The following is a 19,121-nucleotide window of genomic DNA, read 5'->3' on the forward strand; positions in this document are numbered from 1 at the left end:
TGTTGTAGTGATCCGATATGTTGGCCTCAGGTGTCAAGGCACTAGGCCTCCGCATTCCTTTGCACCGTGACGACCTCAAGAGTCCATTCTGTCCTGCATCAATTCACAAGACCTTTGATTTGCCTCAACTATTGTATGAACGGCATGCCATAGCGCCCCTACAGCTAGCGCACCATGGCGCTGGACGGATCCAGCAGTTATGTTGCTCCAAGCAACTTAATGGAGCCACAGAGCTCTTCCCTCCCCATGTTCGACGTTGAACGGGTGCAGTTGGCCTTCTCCGTCGCGGCGGACTTCGTTGCAGCGCAAGTCGCAAACAATGTGCTTGTGCTAGCCTTATCAACTAATCGCATTCTTCGAATCGATCTTGACTCCCCTGAAGATGTCGAAGGTAGGCTTTCGAGCCTTCCCCGCAGCAAATGCCAGCCACAACAAGTTGACCTAACCATGCTCATGAACAACAGACATCGACCTCCCCAAGAAATCCTCGGAAGTTGGAGTGATTCGGCGCATGTTCCTCGACCCATCGGCATCTCATTTGATTATCACCACGACCCTCGGCGAAAACTACTATCTCCATGCCCAGACACCGTCGCGACAACCGAAATCATTGACACGATTGAAAGGCGTGTCGATCGAAAGCGTTGCTTGGAATCCCTCTTTACCCACTGCCTCCACTCGCGAAATCCTCCTTGGTGCCACTGATGGCAATGTGTACGAGACTTATATTGAACCCTCCAGCTACCGGCAGGAGAAATATACCACCCCGGTTTACCAGGTGCCAGGCGCCTCTCCGGTGGTTGGAATCTCGGCGGTGTCGGTACCATCTAAACCTGATCAAAGAAGGGTGCTTGTGGCAACCTATGGGAAGCTACTGCATTTCATTGGCCGGACAGGAGTCTCAAAGCATGGGAGGGAAAGCGGCGTGTACTCGGAGCTTTTCCAGCGCGAGACGCCAGTGATTCACGAGGTTCCGAACCCGTCGAGCTCTGCACCATCTTCGCTGGTAATTTCGCCCACAATTTCAGAGAGCTACCAGACCGAGGGGTGCACCGAAAAGCAGTTTGCATGGCTCAGTTCCGAGGGAATATATCATGGCCAACTTACGTCGGAGGCTCCATTCAAGACGGCAAATATGCTTGCGCGCTCGGTATTTCCAGCTTCGGAGTCACCGCGAGGAGGGCGGAAGTTGATACAAGACCCCATTTCTGCCATGACTCTGTCACAGTGGCATGTCCTAGCACTTGTTGGGGGCAGAGTGGTTGCAGTCAATCGTCTCAGCCAGGAAGTTGTCCACGATCAACCTGTGTTGGAACCTGGGCAAAGCGCGCTGGGCCTCCTGACTGATCTCACCAAAAGCACATATTGGCTCTTCACTAGCAAGGCCATTTTTGAAGTTGTAGCAGGTGATGAGGACAGAGATGTCTGGAAAATCTTTTTGAAAGAGCAAAAATTCGATGAGGCCCTTCAGTATGCTCGAGGTGCTGGCCAGCGAGATGCTGTTATGACTGCTTCCGGTGATTTTCTGGCAGGCAAGGGTAACTTCATCGAAGCAGCCAAAGTATGGGGCAAGAGCAGCAAAGGGTTCGAGGAGGTTTGTCTTACCATGATTGATCATAAAGAGCATGATGCTTTGCGGAACTACCTCCTCTCCCAGCTGGCAACATACAAGAAGGCCTCGCTTATGCAAAGAATAATGGTCGCGAGCTGGCTTGTGGAACTGTTCATGTCAAAGTTGAATTCTCTCGATGACAATATCGCCACGAAAGCCGAATTGGCAGAAGGCACAAGCACTGGAGAAATCAAGGATCAGCTTGGCAGCATTCGAGCCGATTTCCAAGAGTTTGTGAACAGCCACAAAGCAGACTTGGACAAGAAAACAGTATACGATATTATCAGCAGTCATGGGCGGGAAGAAGAACTGTTGTTCTTCGCAACCGCTACGAACGATCACAACTATGTTCTATCCTACTGGATCCAGCGCGAGAAATGGCTGGAAGCTTTGAAAGTTTTGCAGCGGCAAAGCGAAGCTGATGTGTTCTACAAATATAGCAGTGTGCTGATGACACACAAGCCGACAGATCTGGTTGATATTCTTATGCGACAGACGAACCTTGATCCTGAGAGACTGATCCCCGCATTGTTGAATTACAACAAATCTGCCAATGTCTCCTCCCTTAGCCAGAACCAAGCAGTCCGGTATCTGAACTTCATCATTGTCAACCACCCGAATCCATCCGCAGCGGTCCACAACACACTTATCTCAATACATGCCTCCAGTCCTTCACCGTCCGAGGCTGGACTGCTGACTTATCTCCAATCGCAACCATCATCACCCCCTCCGTACGATGCAGACTTTGCACTTCGCCTGTGCATCCAACACCAACGAATCCAGTCATGCATCCACATCTACAGTACAATGGGACAGTATCTACAAGCTGTAGAGCTAGCCCTGGAACACAAAGACATAGAACTGGCTGCGATCGTTGCAGACCGCCCGGAGGGTAACGATAAGCTCCGCAAAAAGCTATGGCTCCTCGTCGCTGAGAAAAAGATCCGCCAACCGGGCACGGGCATCAAAGATGCGATTGAATTCCTGCGCCGCTGCGAGCTGCTCCGCATCGAGGACTTGATCCCGTTCTTCCCCGATTTCGTCGTCATCGACGACTTCAAGGACGAGATCTGTACTGCTTTGGAGGACTACTCGCGCCACATCGACTCGCTTCGCCAGGAAATGGACAACTCAGCCCTGACAGCCCGCCAAATCCGCGGTGAAATCTCCGGTCTTGATACTCGCTACGCCATCGTTGAGCCAGGTGAGAGGTGCTGGATCTGCTCGCTACCAGTTCTCAGCCGTCAATTCTTCGTCTTTCCCTGCCAACATGCTTTCCACAGTGACTGTCTGGGTAGGGAAGTCTTGGACGGCGCTGGTGGCAAGAAAAAGTATATTCGGGATCTGCAGGCGCAGCTCAGCAGTGGCGATATCTCTGCCTCACGGCGTGAGGAGATTGTTAAGGAATTAGATGGGCTAGTCGCTGAAGCTTGGTATGTGTCCTACCTATTGACTTATTAGTAGTATACCTTACTGACTATAATTTCTCGCAGTATCCTCTGTGGTGACCATGCCATCAAACAAATTGACAAACCCTTCATCGCAAGCTCCGAGACGGCCGATGATTGGGCTCTCTGATATGCTCTCTCATGTCCGTCATGACATGTTGTTTGATCAAATTCTCAGGCAATATTCCTGCATAAACATTTTTTCTAGTTTCCTTTTTGACCTTTCGCAATACCCTTCCTTGTCTTAAGCAGGTGCTACATGATAAATGAGGCCTAGCCCTCGTATATAGACATGGCTATACTGAATGTGATTTGGACCCAAACATTGATTCTGTACACATTTCAAAGAGAAATAACATACCTAGATACAGCAGATACATTGTGAATATTCTACCCAACTCCATGCGCAGATAAGCAAATTCCCAGAAAGATAGTTGGGAAGGATATAGGAATGAACGATAAATGACCATGTCTCACAACATAGAACATACCTATTGCATGAAGGGCAGAAGGCCTAATTCTCAGGCCATAGATATCGCAGCAGTTCCAGATCCTGCGCAACGGCCGGACTATGCGGTGCACAGTCCTCCAAAAACCCTAACATCTCCTCGTTCCAGCGCTCCCAGCCATCCGGCAGTGTCTCGCGAAGACGGGCACTTGGCGAATGGGCTATACAATAGAAGAGCAGGATTTGCCCAAAGAACCTTTCAGCGAGGAAAAATTAGTAAGCCCCATCCAAAATATCGGTATGTAAAGGGAAATATAGAAGGGGCAAACTCACTGCGAGCAAAAGGCAAACCTAATCGGAATACAGCTCTTCATTTTCCGGAAGATGCCCTGAGTGATCGGCCAGTCCATTGCGTTCTGGAGACCACTTCGCACTTGCACAAAGTCTTCATCCGTTAGAAGATGCGGGATTCGGAGAGCTTTGTATAGATACGGGCGGCCGATGTGGAAGCGCGCGATCATGTGCCGACCTTTGAGCATGGCGTCTGCTACTGCTACTGCCGGTGAGAGAGGATGGTTCGGATCTGTATGTCTTGGTCTTGGTGATGATATGTGGGCCGGAGATGCTACTGAGGCGGACGGGGAGGGGTGGATCGAGGGCGTCGCTGGGGTTGGGTGGGATGAGTAGGGAGCGTTGTTGAATTGGATTGCTGTTGGGAGGTTGGTGCGCCATTGTTCTAGTTGATGGTGCAGCTCGGTGGTTATTGCCGGGAGGGGGAAGGTTCCTGAGTCCGCTAATGGAGGATGGGCGTTAGAGGATGAAGTTCGGCTTTGTTTCGGTTGTTTAGGTGAAATGCCAGGATAACTCACAATAGAAGTAAAGAGAATGGCGGATCCGAGTGAGGATGATGCGGTGGGCTACTTGGGCCAGGAAATGATATTGGAAGTATGAGTCGTCAACTACGCTTGATGCGTTGAAACGGTTTGAGGCGTAGCCGGTCGTTTCGAAGCCGATGAATTTGGGGATTGGAACTTTTTCTTCGAGACGCGAGAGGCCGCTTGATGGGAGGTGCAGCTCTTGTACGAGGATGGTCTCGTTCATTAAACAGTTCCAGTATACGCGGGATTTCATATCGCCTTCCCACTCGTCAAAATTCACATTATGGCTGTATACGAGTCAGGATCATCCTAGGTGTTTGAGATGTATACGGCAGAACTCACTTCGTCAACATTGATAGACAGCAAGTAGCAGCGCGGGAAATCATTGTCCAGGAATCGATCGGACGGGGAATCTGGCTATAATATACACTATAGAAAATGAGTATCAATCTGGATATAAGAGTAGGCTTGGAGCATGGATACGTACGAGGAAAGAAGGTAGAATTGACAACTTTGAAGATCGTTGTCGCACATCAAGAAGCCGATACGTCGCCGAGCCTCGTTGAAGAACCGCAGTCCAGGTTGCTCTTCGTAAACCACGTTCATCCATTCTGGAGGTTCAAATCGATGGCTCTGAGATCCTGGCAAAGGGTAGTTTCCTTCTTGGTAGGCGAGAACAGCGAGACAGCCCAATGCTAGTACGTTAAGCACTAGGCAGCTCTCTATATTATATCCAAAGCCACTCTCAATGGCTGAGCCAAGAGTGAAGGAAAAGAAGAACCCCTTGTCCATAATCGGCGTGGAGGGGTTGAAAACACTGAAGAATGCATCCGCCAGACCTCTGATCATTGCCAATGGAAGTACTTCTAACCAGTGATCTCCCGCTTGCAACGGATACGCACTGGTAAACATCGGCAGCGGAGGCCGCGCTGATTCCAGTTCAATGACATAGTTTCTCCCGAGCATTTCATAGGCGGCGAGCAATTGCTTCGGGAGGATCTGTCTTGCTCCAGGCCACACGATGACACCATGCTGACTGAAAGATATAGAGATCCGGCCTGCTGAGTCTGACCTTGGTTGATTCTCCTCAAATTCAAAATCATCTCCATCCCCAGCTGCCGCGGGTGTGAAGTTATCCCCGCTGGTGGGAAGCATTGGTATGGGCTGGTTGCCATCGCCACCAAAGGCAGGCGATAGCTGCGTCTGCGGTTCATAACTAGGAGGACGAATCTGGCTCTGAAGAGACTGCAGATCACTCAAAATAGACGTTGGTATGTTTTCCAACTTTGTCTCCAGTCGATGGAGAGTGCTCATGATCATCGTAAGAGATTGGTCGCGTCTGCAATTTGTATAAGAAATTGAAATAAAACCCACCGATGGTGACTTACTTTGAAGATTTACGCTCATTATAAACACACTCTAGGCCGAGCGACTTACATAGTCCACACCTCGGCCGCGATTCATCGCATCTCGTCTTTTTCAAGCGACATGTCTCACATGCCTATTACTGAGGGTTAACGGCTTCCGGAGGTCTCGGTCGCGTCGTAAAATAGAATAGATGAGGCAACAAGAGCACTTACAACAGTAGCGATGAAGTTCCTGGGTTTCTTGGAGGGTCCGGATGATTGACCGTGCTCCTCCTCGCCAGGAGAGAGCAGGTCCTGGATAGGCAGCAAGCCATTATTATCGGCATCGGGTGACATATGTGCACCTGCCCTGGACTCCTCGAGCGTCCGCTTGCTCATTTTGCATCATCGAGAATGGATTTTCTCTCGCGGCATCCTGGGTGATATTGAGTCGGTCGTTTTTTTTTATCGCGGAACGCTGGGGGTTCTCGGCCAATCAGAGGCCATCCTGCTATGAATCATCGCGTCCGTCGTGACTTCAATAGGTGAAATAGATCAATTTACGATGTATGTGTGTTGGGATGTATAAGCTTTTGAATTATACATATATTTTGGTGATTCACGGATTCTAGAAATATGTTGGAGAGATGAGTTGATTATGAACTAGTTAGAGATATATATCGTAGTAGATCTCCCAGGTACCAAGTACGCAAAAGACAACCTAGGGTCTTTTTTTTTTTCGGTGAAGGTAGAGGTAGAGGTAGAAAGAAATAGAATAATTAGAGATTAACTAACTAACTAACTAACTAGTTAACTTAGTTACCTACTACAATATAAGTAACATAATAAACGCGACTCTTATGTTGTAAGGTTGAAGACAATCTATGTGATCCACCTACGCGGCCATGTGTACAGATCCACCTCATGTCAATAGTGAGTTGGCCACGGAGTACTACGGAGGAAAAGGCACTCCGTATATCCGTTTTCAATGTTAATTATTTACATAGTTATTCACTGCTGGACTAGACCCAACTCTAAGGGACATATTGTGAATTTGCCGATTCCCAACACGACCATTTTTCCCACTCACAGACTCGAAGTACTACGTATCGCCAAGTAAACACAGAGTCTAGATGCAAGCGGAGCTCAAATGAGTACCAACCGATTCGAAGTTCTCCATACGCTGTAAATAGAAGCAAGAAGTGACTCCCAAAGGTCCATTTGGCCATGCCTAGCGGGTCTCCACCCTATTACTCATTTTCCGTTTCAAATGGGTCTCTCTCAACGTCACTCAATTATGAGGACTTTCTTTTTTTTATTACAATCTGTATTTCTGAGTCATTAGAGTGTAACAATGATCCACCTTGAGCGAAAAGGGGCATGTCAGGGTCGAATGACGTTGACAGGTCCCGGTGGAATGTGGCATGGGATTAAGAGGCCGAGGACGGTGTTTTGTTTATGGCTGCCTTCAATGTTGTATACCTATCTGTTGCCATCTATAGTAAACAACATTGCTTAACCGGTATACCCGAAGTCATGATGGCTACGATGTTTTAATAGAATCTCCGAATATCACATATAAGGTAGAATAAAGTCGTAGGGTAAATGAACTACAACGGGGTTGCCGAAGGCAAATATGCTGCACATCGTAGTAGCCAATTCATCGACACGATTCCTCCCGCTGACAAGGCGACAAACTCGACCTGTAAGGCAAAAAGGGAGACATGCCCGTGTTGACTCGGCAACGGGGACGAAGAACTCGACCTGTCGAGCATGAACATATGTTGTACTGACACAGCATGAAAGTCCCTACGCACGATGCGTTTGAAAAAAAGGCCTCAGGCAAGAAGGACCCTTGCATCGACCTTGAAAATTCCAATCTTTGTTTTCTTTTCCTGCAGCAGCGCGGAGTCACACACGGAGAAAAAGAGACCTACAGGAGGCTGGGATCGCCCTACAATGTACTCCGTACATCGCGCAATGCAAATGCATGTCGATGTCCTGGAGATGTATAGTACTCTGTACTCCGTACTCCGTAGTCGTACAGGCTATATGCAGTGTGCCGGTTCAACGTATCCTAGCCTCAAGTCACATTGAGCTCACACAGTCCGACTGAATGGATTTAGAATGTATAAAGCTTTGGCTCCAGTTCGCGTATATAGTGAAGGACAAAGAATGGCACGGCATACAGTACATGTTTAGATAGTATAACATATTAGATTAATATACGAGGTTAGTCCAATTGGGGAAAGCCAGCTGAAACCAAAATCCGGGGAAGTGGCTCCTCAGTCTGCTAGGCTATCTCACCCCCTCTTTTGACTTGGCATGTCCATTCACCCATTCTCGTAGAATAGATGATAGACATTATCTCATTATCTCGACTGACGTACGTATGCTACTACGTATGTATACCAGTCCAATCCTATAACTGCCACACCAACTTCCATTATGGGACTTCCATAGCACTTGGACTATCATGACCCTTCAAATACCGTCTGACATGGATTCAAAATTCAGAACTCGTCCGGATATGATCATGGAATGACGATCGTGCGGGGTATGGCATGATAGTCTATGATAGTCCATGGTCTACGTATGATAATGATGATTCGGCTTAAACCATGGATATCTTTGATCCATGGATGTTGAGAGATCTGGCTGTTATCGTCCCTATCGGAGGGTACTTCCTCCACTCACCCAGCAACGTCTTCGGGAGTATGCTCCGTCACTTGATAAGGCAACTCCTATCTCATATCTCATATCATATCAAAAATGCCGGATTCGGAAGATAACTCCCGGTATCATGTTTATCACTACATGTTACATTGTGTAGTCATGTGCGTACACTACACAGGCAAAACCGCGCAATCGTACCCCCGATATAAATTTAGAGAAGGGACACGTTTCAATGAACATCTAAGGGGGATAATAGGACGGTTGTATACAACAACACTTTATCGGGGTCCTTACATGCGGATCGCTTTCTTCTGATGCATGAGCAACATTAGATGACGAATGCTTTTTGGGGAGGGTCTAATGTAGACTATACTATAGAGTAGGTTTTACATATACGCAGAATATCAGCATATCAACATATCGTGTACGGACGTTATCATTCATGTTATACGCTGTACTCGAGACTGCATGAAAGGGAACGGAAATGATAATCACAGAGCCAACGGCAATGGCTGGTGGCTGATGGAGGGGGAGATCAGGACCAGACATTGAGCCGTGCACATCGCCTTTCTGCAGATCTCACTGCAATACGGAGTACAAAGTAGAGAGTACTATATTGCGTGCGATGTACAATATGCTAGGCACGACCCAGGGAACATTGTACCGAAAGGGGGTATGACCATATACAATGCACAGCCCAAGAATTCAATTGGGAGGGTTGCCATTTCCGACAGGAATGGGAATAGAATGGAATAGAATGGGGTGATGATAGACGTAAAATGGATGTGGACGTCGCGTGATGCATAGGAGTTGCCGGACACCGAAGTCGTGCCACATATCCACATTAACTCTTTATCGTTTCAAGAAGTCCGGGTACTATGTACTTTTGAGAATGCTTTGAATGGAAAAGCTGTCTGTACATTGAACGGAGTACCTATCAACATGAGACCTGCAAGGTTTGACCTTGCAGGTCGCAGGAGGCGGTCAAACCTGACCTAAGGCCAGACCTGGGCAGCGAGGGCGTTCCCCTTCACCGCTTGACAGGGCTGCGTGGGTGTCTGAAAGGTGGTTGGGACTGACAGTTAGAAGCACGCTCCACTCGAAGTACAACATACAACATACGTGGCTTGTAGTTCTTGGGTTGAAATGGTTCTCCAACGTCCTTTTACTTGTACTGGAGACACATCAGTAACTGCGACCACTACATATTCATGATGATCATATTCCTGATGATCGCTGATATACTCCGTAGAAGATAGTTGAATTTGCATCAAAACCCCGCATACCATGGATAATATCAAACGAATCTTGTCTCATAAATCCCGCGCGGCAAAAGATAACGTTAATAGTGCAGAAAGTGGTGCAACCGAGGATTATCAGAGAATCCGAACCCTTGGAAGCTAGTCCTGGTCCAAGATGGGTCCCGAAACGAGTCCCGCTGTGCATGAGTACCTGCGGAAGGGTACCCATATACTCCGTCCAGCGCATACAACACATAACCTTGGAAGAAAACATAACTGAACCGGCTGCAGTAGGTATCCGGGGTGAGCCAATCAGAAGAGATCACGCCATCCCACTCTTTCGCGTCATGCAGCCTGTAAATAGTGGCCAGATAATCTATTCTGATTGGCTCGTGGCCCCAGAATGGGCTGCGCAATTATACGCATTGGGAATAGCGCGCCACCTTGATCCGCCCTCGGCCGACGAAAACTCCCAAGGGAAAAGGGCTGCCCCTGCTGATGTCGACCGTCATTGTGACTGGCTTGTCTCTGATCCAGAACCTCGAAAGTTTGGGATGTTCGAAAGTCTGAAATCTGAAAGATCGGGCTAGGTAGATGAATAGGGTCCAAACTTGAGAATGAAACGGCAACCAACAATGGAATTTAACGTTATCCCGTTATCGTAGACAATGATTGCATTGAGCATTTGACAATAATCGAGATCACGTATGTTGTAGACGTTTGACGTCTTTGACCAAGGATAAGGAATGCCTGGAAGGTTCATGAAACTTGGAGAGGCCGGTCGATTGGACCATCCGTCAATACAGGTATCCATTCCATACGTTACAAGTTTCCCCGGGAGACGGAAACGGGCCAAGGACCTTTGGGTGCCAGTCAAATGCAGTCAAATTTGGTGGGCAATGCAGATCACACGGATGAACCGCCCACGAGGGAAGACTTGTATTTTACTGTATCAAACGGTATGGCCAATCATTTTGCCTCTCCAATTCCCCTCACGCCTTTACAACACCTCTCCTCCCTGGCTCCTTCTCTCTGTCCCCTTATACCATCAACATCCATCTTCCCTCGTTCCCTTATCATCTTCTCTTTCGTCTCTCCTATATCCCACCTCCCCTTCCGCCTTTCCACCCTTCCGAATCCTCTCTCTGCGCGTCACTTATCCGTCACCTCTCTATCACTTCGAACGCTTCCCAAGGTTACCAGGATTGCCGTGTCTGCTTGTCATTATATCAAGACATCGCCAACCCTTGACGGCCTGTACTCTTCTATCGACAACTTCAAGCTTCGAAGGTCTGAACCCGATCTACCTTCAGCAGAAGAGTATTCCTCTCACCTCTCCGTCCGAAACCCCTTTCCCTCGGTCTTCCGGGTCCACCCTGAGCTCGGGTGACTCACTTCTATCGACTTGATAAAAGGAGTCCCAATCCCGGTCTGTCAGATTGCCATTGTGTGCTATCAATACCTCCCGCCTTCGTCACTTCAATTCACACGAAGGTGTTCCCTGTGTTGTGGGTAATTTTACGTTTCGTCGGTCGAGCCTTATCGTGAGAGTACTTCTGGAGTTTCATACCTCAGGGGCAACCTGGCATCGAGTATCTCTACTTTTCCAACTTGGATTAGAAGGGTGCTCTACCGGATCCCTCAATTCGCCCAGCCAATTTGTCCCAACAATACCATCTGGCCTCTCATGACTCATTAATCCCAATTATCTTCAACTTGAGTCACGGCCTTCGACCTTGAACCCGGTGTTCATAGGATCTTTTCCGTTTTTTTCTCCTATACATCTTTGACTTTTTCAAATTACGATATTACGCAGCGTTTTGTCTCAACACTTCGATTCATCCGGTATCAGGCCGACTTTCAAACACTTGTCCATCTCTTTTTTGACACATTCGTGTCGTCCACCTGGGACCCCTTCCCGTTAACCAACGAAAAACGACATACAAATGAGCACATAACGGTCTTTACCCATTTCCTTAGCGTCAACAACCCTCTCTGGGTTCATTCAACTACGCCATTGCGTCACCATTCTCTCCTCTTTTCATCTGTCCATCAACTTTCACCAGTACATTTTTTTATATGACAACCCGAGACGGTCCAGGACCACTTCCATCACAATCTCCTGACTACACTCGGCTCTTCTTTTCGCCCGTCTCTATTTACCTTGGGATCCCGCGCCTGATAATTTTCTTGTTCTTTAATCTTCATTAGCCTGGTTGCTTTTTGCTTATCACACTTCGACGCATTCTTGACCCGCGTGAGTGTTCTTTTGAGCGGCTCATAGACTTGTTTTCACTTCATCTCTTTGTTGGAGCATTACATCAGTCCGTTCCCCCATTTCATCTCATCTCTGCATTCGTCCCTTTTGGGTTCATCAGGCCAATATGTCGACCATGGAGTGCTCTAAGGAAGAATTCGTCGAAGGCCAACTTTTGGATGGTCGTTTTCGAACTGTGGCCCCTCTCAACCACGGGTCTTTTGGAATAGTATTTCTTGCCACAGATACCGAGACCGGCCAAGACGTTGCTATCAAACGTCTAATCAAGGCTTCAACGGGTTCGTCTGACGATCGCTTCGAAGAACTCGAGTGTCACCGCCGGTTTGGTTTTCATCCTAACCTGGTCAACCTGATTCATACGTTCGATACCGAGACTCACACATATCTTGTTTTGGAGTACTGTGCCAATGGAGATCTATACGAGGCGATCCGCCATAACCGTGGCCCACTGGAGACCGAGCACGTTCGGGATTTCATGTTGCAGCTGATTAGTGCCGTCGACTTCATGCATGCCAATGGCTTGTATCACCGTGACATCAAGCCGGAGAATATCTTCCTGACACAAGATGGCTCCATGAAGCTAGGCGACTTCGGTCTCGCTACGCAAGACTCGTGGTGTCACGAGGCTTGTGTTGGCAGCGACCGCTACATGGCCCCCGAGCAATATGATCCGACAACGACGGGATACTCTCCCGCCAAGGCCGACATATGGTCTGTGGGTATCTGCCTGTTGAACATTCTGTTTGCTCGTAATCCATTCGTCACCCCCACCGAGTCCGATGTACTCTTTGCGGATTACGTGCGCGATCGCCAGTCGCTCTTCGACATCTTCCCCAACATGTCTCAGGACACTTATGAGATTCTGACCCATGCCTTGACCATTGATCCTTCCAAGAGGTCTTTGTTGGATGTGCGTGATTGCATTCTCCGCGCGGTATCTTTCACTACCGACGACGAATCTCTCGATGAGTTTTGTACCGAAGACCGTGAGGTGGTTCCTGCTAGCGCTAACCGTGAACCACTTCGCACCCCGTCTCTTCAAAGCCCCCATGTCAACCAGGGAGATTCTTTCCCGTGGGCAAAGGCGCTCCAGTCGAGCCCTCCTCAGGCTATCCGACAACTGTCTGCCATTCCGGACAACGAGAGCTACAGCGAAGATCTGTTCCCGGCCTCCGAAGCCGCGGGAACCTCGTGGTTCTCGTCCCGCATGGAAACCCCATCAGTGGCTTCTGTTTTGGACTCTCAGCTCAGTGAATCCTTCGTCTTGCTCAATCTTCGCAAGCGTGAGGTGCCGTCTCTTCCTCGCTCTGATCCGGTTTCCATCACTGGATCACTGCCGTCTCATGCAACAAAGCCCCTGCCCTCTTTGTCGATGGTATTTGGAAACAAAAGTGCCGACAAGATCTCAAAGAGCTGGTGCGACATGTGGGACGAAGAGGAGTCTGAGAACGAGGATCTTGCCGTGGCCCAACGACGGGAGCAGAACTCTCGCAGCTGGAGCCAAGAGAGCCAGGGAGCTACCCTCCCAAGATTGCGCGAGCCGGACTCCGCTTCTGTCAACCAGCGCTCTCATGGCCCAGATGTCGATTCGAAGATCGAACCCAATATACTGGGGGATCTTTCTCTTGACGAAGACAGCGACTCGAGTACGTCGAGTAGCACGCCTCGCCCCTTGCGGAACTCTCCAGCAGAGCCATCCAGTGCTGATAAGTGGTCGAAGCTTGGTGACGTGCGACGCAAGTACAAACCCGAGGACGAACCGCGCAAGTACAAGCCTCGCAAGTCGCGTGAGGTGTTTGGTCCCAAGAGTGTTGCTGCGAACGCTCGGCGACACGATTGGGGTCGAGGTACTTCCGGATATCAGACCAAATCCAAGCCCACATCGCCTGTGGACGCTCGTCGCCGTCATTTGCTCGAACGGCAAGATTGGCGCAGCAATATCCCTAGAAGCCTCCATCCTCCTGATGAAGGAAGCATTGACGACGATCTCGATCTCGTCGGTGGGTGGCATGAAACTCACTTCTAGGGTTCTCGCCATTCACTCGCACTTCACTCCACCCTCACCCTATTTCTCCCCTCATGTTGATGTCTGCTTGCATGTTTCGATTCAGTTGGGAAAAAAAAGTTCAAAATTACCCACGATAAATTAATGTTGCGCTTTCTTGTCTTGTGTCTCTTTGTTATCGGATTGAGTGTTTCGTCTGTTTCCGTCTGTCCTCAACGGGGCATTGCCACGTGCATTGCACCATCCTCTCTGGTCCAAACTGTTTCTTTTCTTCTTCCTGTACAATATCAGACCAAGGGTCCCGGACACTGGGCGGAGACGACGAATACGAAAAACCACAAAAAGGTTAGAAGGCTGGCTCGGCATGCGCTGGTGGATATTTGATTATGACGGGAAGCTTTCTTCGCACACGGACTACACGGTTGGCGTGGATTCTTCAGGGAAAAGAGTGGAATGAGTTGCGGTGAAGTCGATTTTGGTAGGATGACACGGTGGAATAACCGCGGCCGTTTTCTCTTGTGTTATATACTGTAACTAGTTACGACAAGAGGGAAAATTGATCATTATCCGCACAGAATTTTTATCTATAGTAATTTATCGATATACCTAGCCTGTACTCCGTAACTAGTTGTCTTTATATTGAATCATATACAATATACGGACTGTACTATTCCCGTGGTTAAAAGGCGGTCAGAGCTAACATGCCGAGATGCCACCGATCCTGCCATTTGTTCCATTTCTTTCTGGAGACCGCCATTTGTCGCTAAGCTCGGGTTTGCTTAATCGCAGTTTTCGCAAATATATGTTGTGTAGTGAAACACGAGGAACTTCCCACGTCGACTGCTCTTACCCCCAGCCACGATGCGCATAGCACGCATATCGAATTCATAGCTTGAAGTCACTGAGGGAGCTATACAAGTACGACTATCTTCACCAACTCGACAGCATGTTGACCGCGGGCCGGTCATTGATTTCCAGGATATACCATGCCTCGATCCTTTTTGCTCTCTGCCACAACGCCCTCTCCAATGCGACCGCCCAGCCACCCCCGAACCGGGCGCAAGGCGCTCTCCCCACGAAACCGGTGACAACATGTCCAGCGAAGAGTACCTGGCAGACGGAGGCAGAGCTGTTCCACCTGCCGCCGTGTCTGGAGACGCGCTGGGGACCGGGTCGCGATATGTACATTACTTCGGCATCACCCGATTCAAGTGTGGCAGCCAACGATCCGGTCATCAATTCATCTGGTGTATCGAGCGGGACGTCAGAAGAGACTGTGAAAACGACCCCAGACCAGAACGCAGAACAAGACCAAGATACAGACTCACTATTGGACGGTGCTAGTTTCCTCTCATTTGAGGACTGGAAGAAGCAGAACCTGGCCAAAGTCGGACAATCAGCCGAGAATATTGGAGGGAACAGACGTGCTGCGGCAGCTGGAAAGGAAGACCGACGGCAGCCGACAGGAATTAATAATGCTTTGGATTCGCTGGGCGACGACTCCGAGATCGAGTTGGACTTCGGTGGGTTCGGCGCTGAGACGCCCGAGGCTAGTCCTACCGCTTGGGGCTCGCATATCCCGTCGCGTGAGGCCGGGCAGGCGGGGCACGTGGATGACAGAGGAACTGTGGATGTACATGCGCAGGGTGCATTCCACAGGGATGCGTCGCGCCGTAAGGATGCTGGCACTACTTGCAAGGAACGGTTCAACTATGCTTCCTTTGATTGCGCAGCCACGGTCCTGAAGACGAATCCTGAGTGCAAGGGTTCGTCTTCTGTGCTCATTGAGAACAAGGATAGCTATATGCTCAACGAGTGCCGCGCTCAGAACAAATTCCTTATCCTGGAACTGTGCGACGATATTCTGGTTGACACGGTTGTTCTTGCCAACTATGAGTTCTTCAGTTCTATCTTCCACACATTCCGAGTTAGTGTCTCGGATCGGTATCCCGCGAAACCGGACCAGTGGAAAGAACTCGGTGTCTATGAGGCACGCAACACTCGTGAGGTGCAAGCTTTCGCAGTAGAGAACTCGCTTATCTGGGCTCGTTACCTTCGAATTGAGTTCCTCACGCACTATGGACATGAGTTTTTCTGTCCTGTCAGCTTAATTCGAGTGCATGGTACCACCATGATGGAAGAGTACAAACATGACGAGAGCTCTGACCGCGTTGAGGTAGAGGAGTTGGAGGCTAGTGAAGCCAATCGGCTTTCTGAAGACCTGGAAAATAAACCTGTCGAAGTGCCTGTCGAGAAATTCATTCCTGCGGTGGTACCTAGCCTTGCGGTGGGTGAAGTTTGTCCTAACCCTCTATTAGAGGCCGCGTCGCCTTTCGCGAAACACGGAGATGAAGACATATGCGGCATTAATGATGGGCCGCCTGTTATGACTCCGTCAACGTCAGCCACAACGGACCAGACCAAGCCGGCACCGAAACAGAACTCTACTGCTGTGGTTGGAGGCAGTCCCTCCACGACGAATGCTGGACCATCCGCACCCTCGAAAGCTGAAGATACTCGAAAGCAGGGGGAGCCTGCCAAAAATGTCGGAACCCCTCCAGATGCCTCAAGCGTATCATCGGAGCCTGCTCAGCAGAACGCCACATCTGAGGTCGCAGGGAAAGCCACTACCAATTCCAAAGAGGAGCAGAACAGCCCTCCTCCAGAGTCGACGAGACCTACAAACACTCAACCGCCATCTGCAAACCCCACGACCCAAGAATCTTTCTTCAAATCTGTCCACAAGCGGCTCCAGATGCTTGAGTCGAACTCAACCCTGTCTCTTCTCTATATTGAGGAACAGTCTCGCATCTTACGCGATGCATTTAACAAGGTTGAGAAGCGACAGTTAGCGAAGACATCTACATTCCTTGAAAACCTTAACGTAACTGTTCTCAACGAATTGAAAGAATTCCGGGAGCAGTACGATCACGTTTGGAAGTCTGTTGCTCTTGAATTCGAGCACCAGCGTATGCAGTACCACCAAGAAGTCCACTCACTCAGCGGCCAGCTCGGTGTCCTTGCAGATGAACTAGTTTTCCAAAAGAGAGTCACTGTGATCCAGAGCATCATGGTCCTTTGCTGCTTTGCCCTCGTCCTGTTCTCACGGGGGTCGGGAAGCAACTATATGGAGTTCCCTGCCGTCCAAAAAATGGTCGCTCGGTCCTACAGTCTGCGGTCTTCATCACCGATCTTTGCCTCTCCGTCGGGTAGCCCGGGGTTGACCCGCCCAACGTCGTCCTCGTACCATGAGAACAGTGGCCATCACAGAAATCTTTCTGACTCGTCGGACCAAGATAGCGCTGCTAGTCCGACCGCGGCCTATTCCCCGCCGACTCCTACGTCTTCTTCAACCGAACGAGATGCCGATGAGACGGACAAGGTGGAAGAACCTATCTCTCCGGAGTCTATGTCTGTGCCTACTCTGGCGACCCCACAACCCCGTTCTCAGAGTACGCCGCCTGTATTGAATGGCCGCCCCGTTGACCTGGATATGGCCTCATCGGCTGATGTCGACGTGGGTGCTGATAATCCACGGTCGCGTGAGCTGTGATCCTCCCTTTCTAAGCTATAATGACTTTAATACCTTTATGACTCTTGCATTCTCATCTTTATTTACTAGCGCTTTGCATCTGTACACTGTACTATGTACCCTATTGCGTGTATGTTTGGACGACGCGATGATTCCCGGTTTAATTTTGTACTATTTTGTTGTGAGTCTTGTTAGCTATTTGCTTTAGACCAAAATCATTAAAACTATTAAAACCAATAACACCAAAGCCTTTAATACATGTACTCCGTGTGCTGTAGTAAGTAGTCAACAGTATCCAGACTATGTGGCGTCATACTCAGTTGCCCAGCCAACAATCGCGCATTTTTCCATAACAGCCCGTCAACGTTTTTCTTATCTTTGTTTTTTCTTCATTACTCTCAGTCCTCTCTCCAATACTCAGAAATCATCTCTATCCCTTCAAATTCAAATCCCTTCAACTCTCTACACATTCACAATATGGACGTAACCACACAAGCTCAGCCTCTGGCCGACCGCTCAACCAACACCCACCTGTCTGCAGACAAGACCGACCTGAAGGGTTCCGACATTTCATCAATGGAGTACCACCGCCAGGTGTTGCAGGGCAAAGTAGTGAGCGAGGAGTGAGTATTCCCAAGTATTATCCTCGGTGGGAACTTGACTTAACATAACAGACAACCAACCTCCTACGTCTCACCCTCAGACGATATCATGAGCCCCTGCACAAAGAAGTTGAGCGATATCAAGGGCAAGCGGTTTAAGAAGTATGTGATCTTCCAACTGTCTATCTACACTCTGGACCTAAGCTAATCTCCTGCAGTGCCGGCAAACCCCAGTCGCTGTTCGCTAAGCTCGGCAAGAAGAGCTACGAGCAATCTTCAGCCGAGCAGGCCCGGACCGAAAACTGAAAGGACTCCGGTCTTTTTGAGATGTTGAGATGTTGAGATGTTTCAGGGGGTTTTTTTTTTCTATTCTTCTTCTTTTTATCTCCCTCTCGGACTTCGTTTCTATGGTCTTTCCTTCAATCTCTTTTACTCGGCGCCGGTCGCTGTGTCGGATGCATTGAGGAAAGGCAGATTTGAGATCTTTATGATCAGGTCTGGAGTTGGATTTCTTATGTTTTTCTTTGATGACCTGCAATGCCTTTGCTTTTTTGGTGTGTGTGTACGGGGTATGGGATGGATGGAACTGTAATTGGGATATCTCATGGAGCACATTGGAATCAATGCAACGTTTTCTTGATATTTTGATATTTTGATATTCTGGTATATCTATACATACTACGTACATTACCTAGGTATACGTAGTCTACAGTGTATTATGTAGTTCTATGCCTCGGTCATCACCATATACAGACCTCGGGATACTGAACTGCCAATTTCGGACACTCGATGCTGAAGAAGTAGGGCTATCTGGATACGCTGGCTAAGAGCTGTCTAAGAGCTATCTTTCCTTTGGTATTGATTTTGCCCCTTTTCCTAAGGTTATTTCTGCTGAACTGCTAATGTTTCCTTTTTGTTAATATCTTGACGGTTATTAACTACATTTAGTGCCCGTGAGAACCGATATTGAACAATTGAACAGCAATATTCTTAATCCCATACATATTCTCATATTCCCATATTCTCTACACATCTATACAAAGTCTCGGAGATCT

At 48.8% G+C, this 19,121-nt stretch overlaps 5 protein-coding genes across 5 annotated transcripts; 4 read left to right on the plus strand and 1 right to left on the minus strand.

Moving 5' to 3' along the window:
* Positions 1 to 174: 174 nt before the first annotated feature.
* N7525_008273 (vacuolar protein sorting protein DigA) lies at positions 175 to 3,190 on the plus strand (the record flags this gene model as incomplete). The annotated part of the gene is made up of 3 exons (XM_002568704.2): positions 175 to 391; positions 465 to 3,045; positions 3,106 to 3,190. The coding sequence occupies 3 exons, from the start codon at positions 175 to 177 to the stop codon at positions 3,188 to 3,190; spliced, it is 2,883 nt and encodes a 960-aa protein (XP_002568750.1).
* Positions 3,191 to 3,574: 384 nt separating this feature from the next.
* Positions 3,575 to 6,131, minus strand: N7525_008274 (uncharacterized protein; the record flags this gene model as incomplete). Its single annotated transcript, XM_061214353.1, has 7 exons — positions 3,575 to 3,764; positions 3,842 to 4,301; positions 4,378 to 4,673; positions 4,729 to 4,815; positions 4,874 to 5,725; positions 5,775 to 5,887; positions 5,967 to 6,131. 7 exons carry the CDS (start codon positions 6,129 to 6,131, stop codon positions 3,575 to 3,577), a joined length of 2,163 nt encoding a protein of 720 aa, XP_061068784.1.
* A 5,902-nt stretch (positions 6,132 to 12,033) lies between these two features.
* Positions 12,034 to 13,953, plus strand: N7525_008275 (putative serine/threonine protein kinase; the record flags this gene model as incomplete). The annotated part of the gene is made up of 1 exon (XM_002568707.1): positions 12,034 to 13,953. The coding sequence occupies one exon, from the start codon at positions 12,034 to 12,036 to the stop codon at positions 13,951 to 13,953; it is 1,920 nt and encodes a 639-aa protein (XP_002568753.1).
* A 925-nt stretch (positions 13,954 to 14,878) lies between these two features.
* On the plus strand, positions 14,879 to 17,485 carry N7525_008276 (Sad1/UNC domain protein; the record flags this gene model as incomplete). The annotated part of the gene is made up of 1 exon (XM_002568708.2): positions 14,879 to 17,485. The coding sequence occupies one exon, from the start codon at positions 14,879 to 14,881 to the stop codon at positions 17,483 to 17,485; it is 2,607 nt and encodes an 868-aa protein (XP_002568754.2).
* Positions 17,486 to 17,941: 456 nt separating this feature from the next.
* N7525_008277 (Spo12 family protein) lies at positions 17,942 to 18,372 on the plus strand (the record flags this gene model as incomplete). The annotated part of the gene is made up of 3 exons (XM_002568709.1): positions 17,942 to 18,087; positions 18,139 to 18,228; positions 18,285 to 18,372. The coding sequence occupies 3 exons, from the start codon at positions 17,942 to 17,944 to the stop codon at positions 18,370 to 18,372; spliced, it is 324 nt and encodes a 107-aa protein (XP_002568755.1).
* Between the last annotated feature and the right edge of the window lie 749 nt (positions 18,373 to 19,121).

The sequence above is a fragment of the Penicillium rubens genome (genome assembly GCF_028828025.1).
Source record: "Penicillium rubens strain IBT 27055 chromosome Unknown utg000003l_segment0_segment0, whole genome shotgun sequence".
NCBI classification, from domain to species: domain Eukaryota; kingdom Fungi; phylum Ascomycota; class Eurotiomycetes; order Eurotiales; family Aspergillaceae; genus Penicillium; species Penicillium rubens.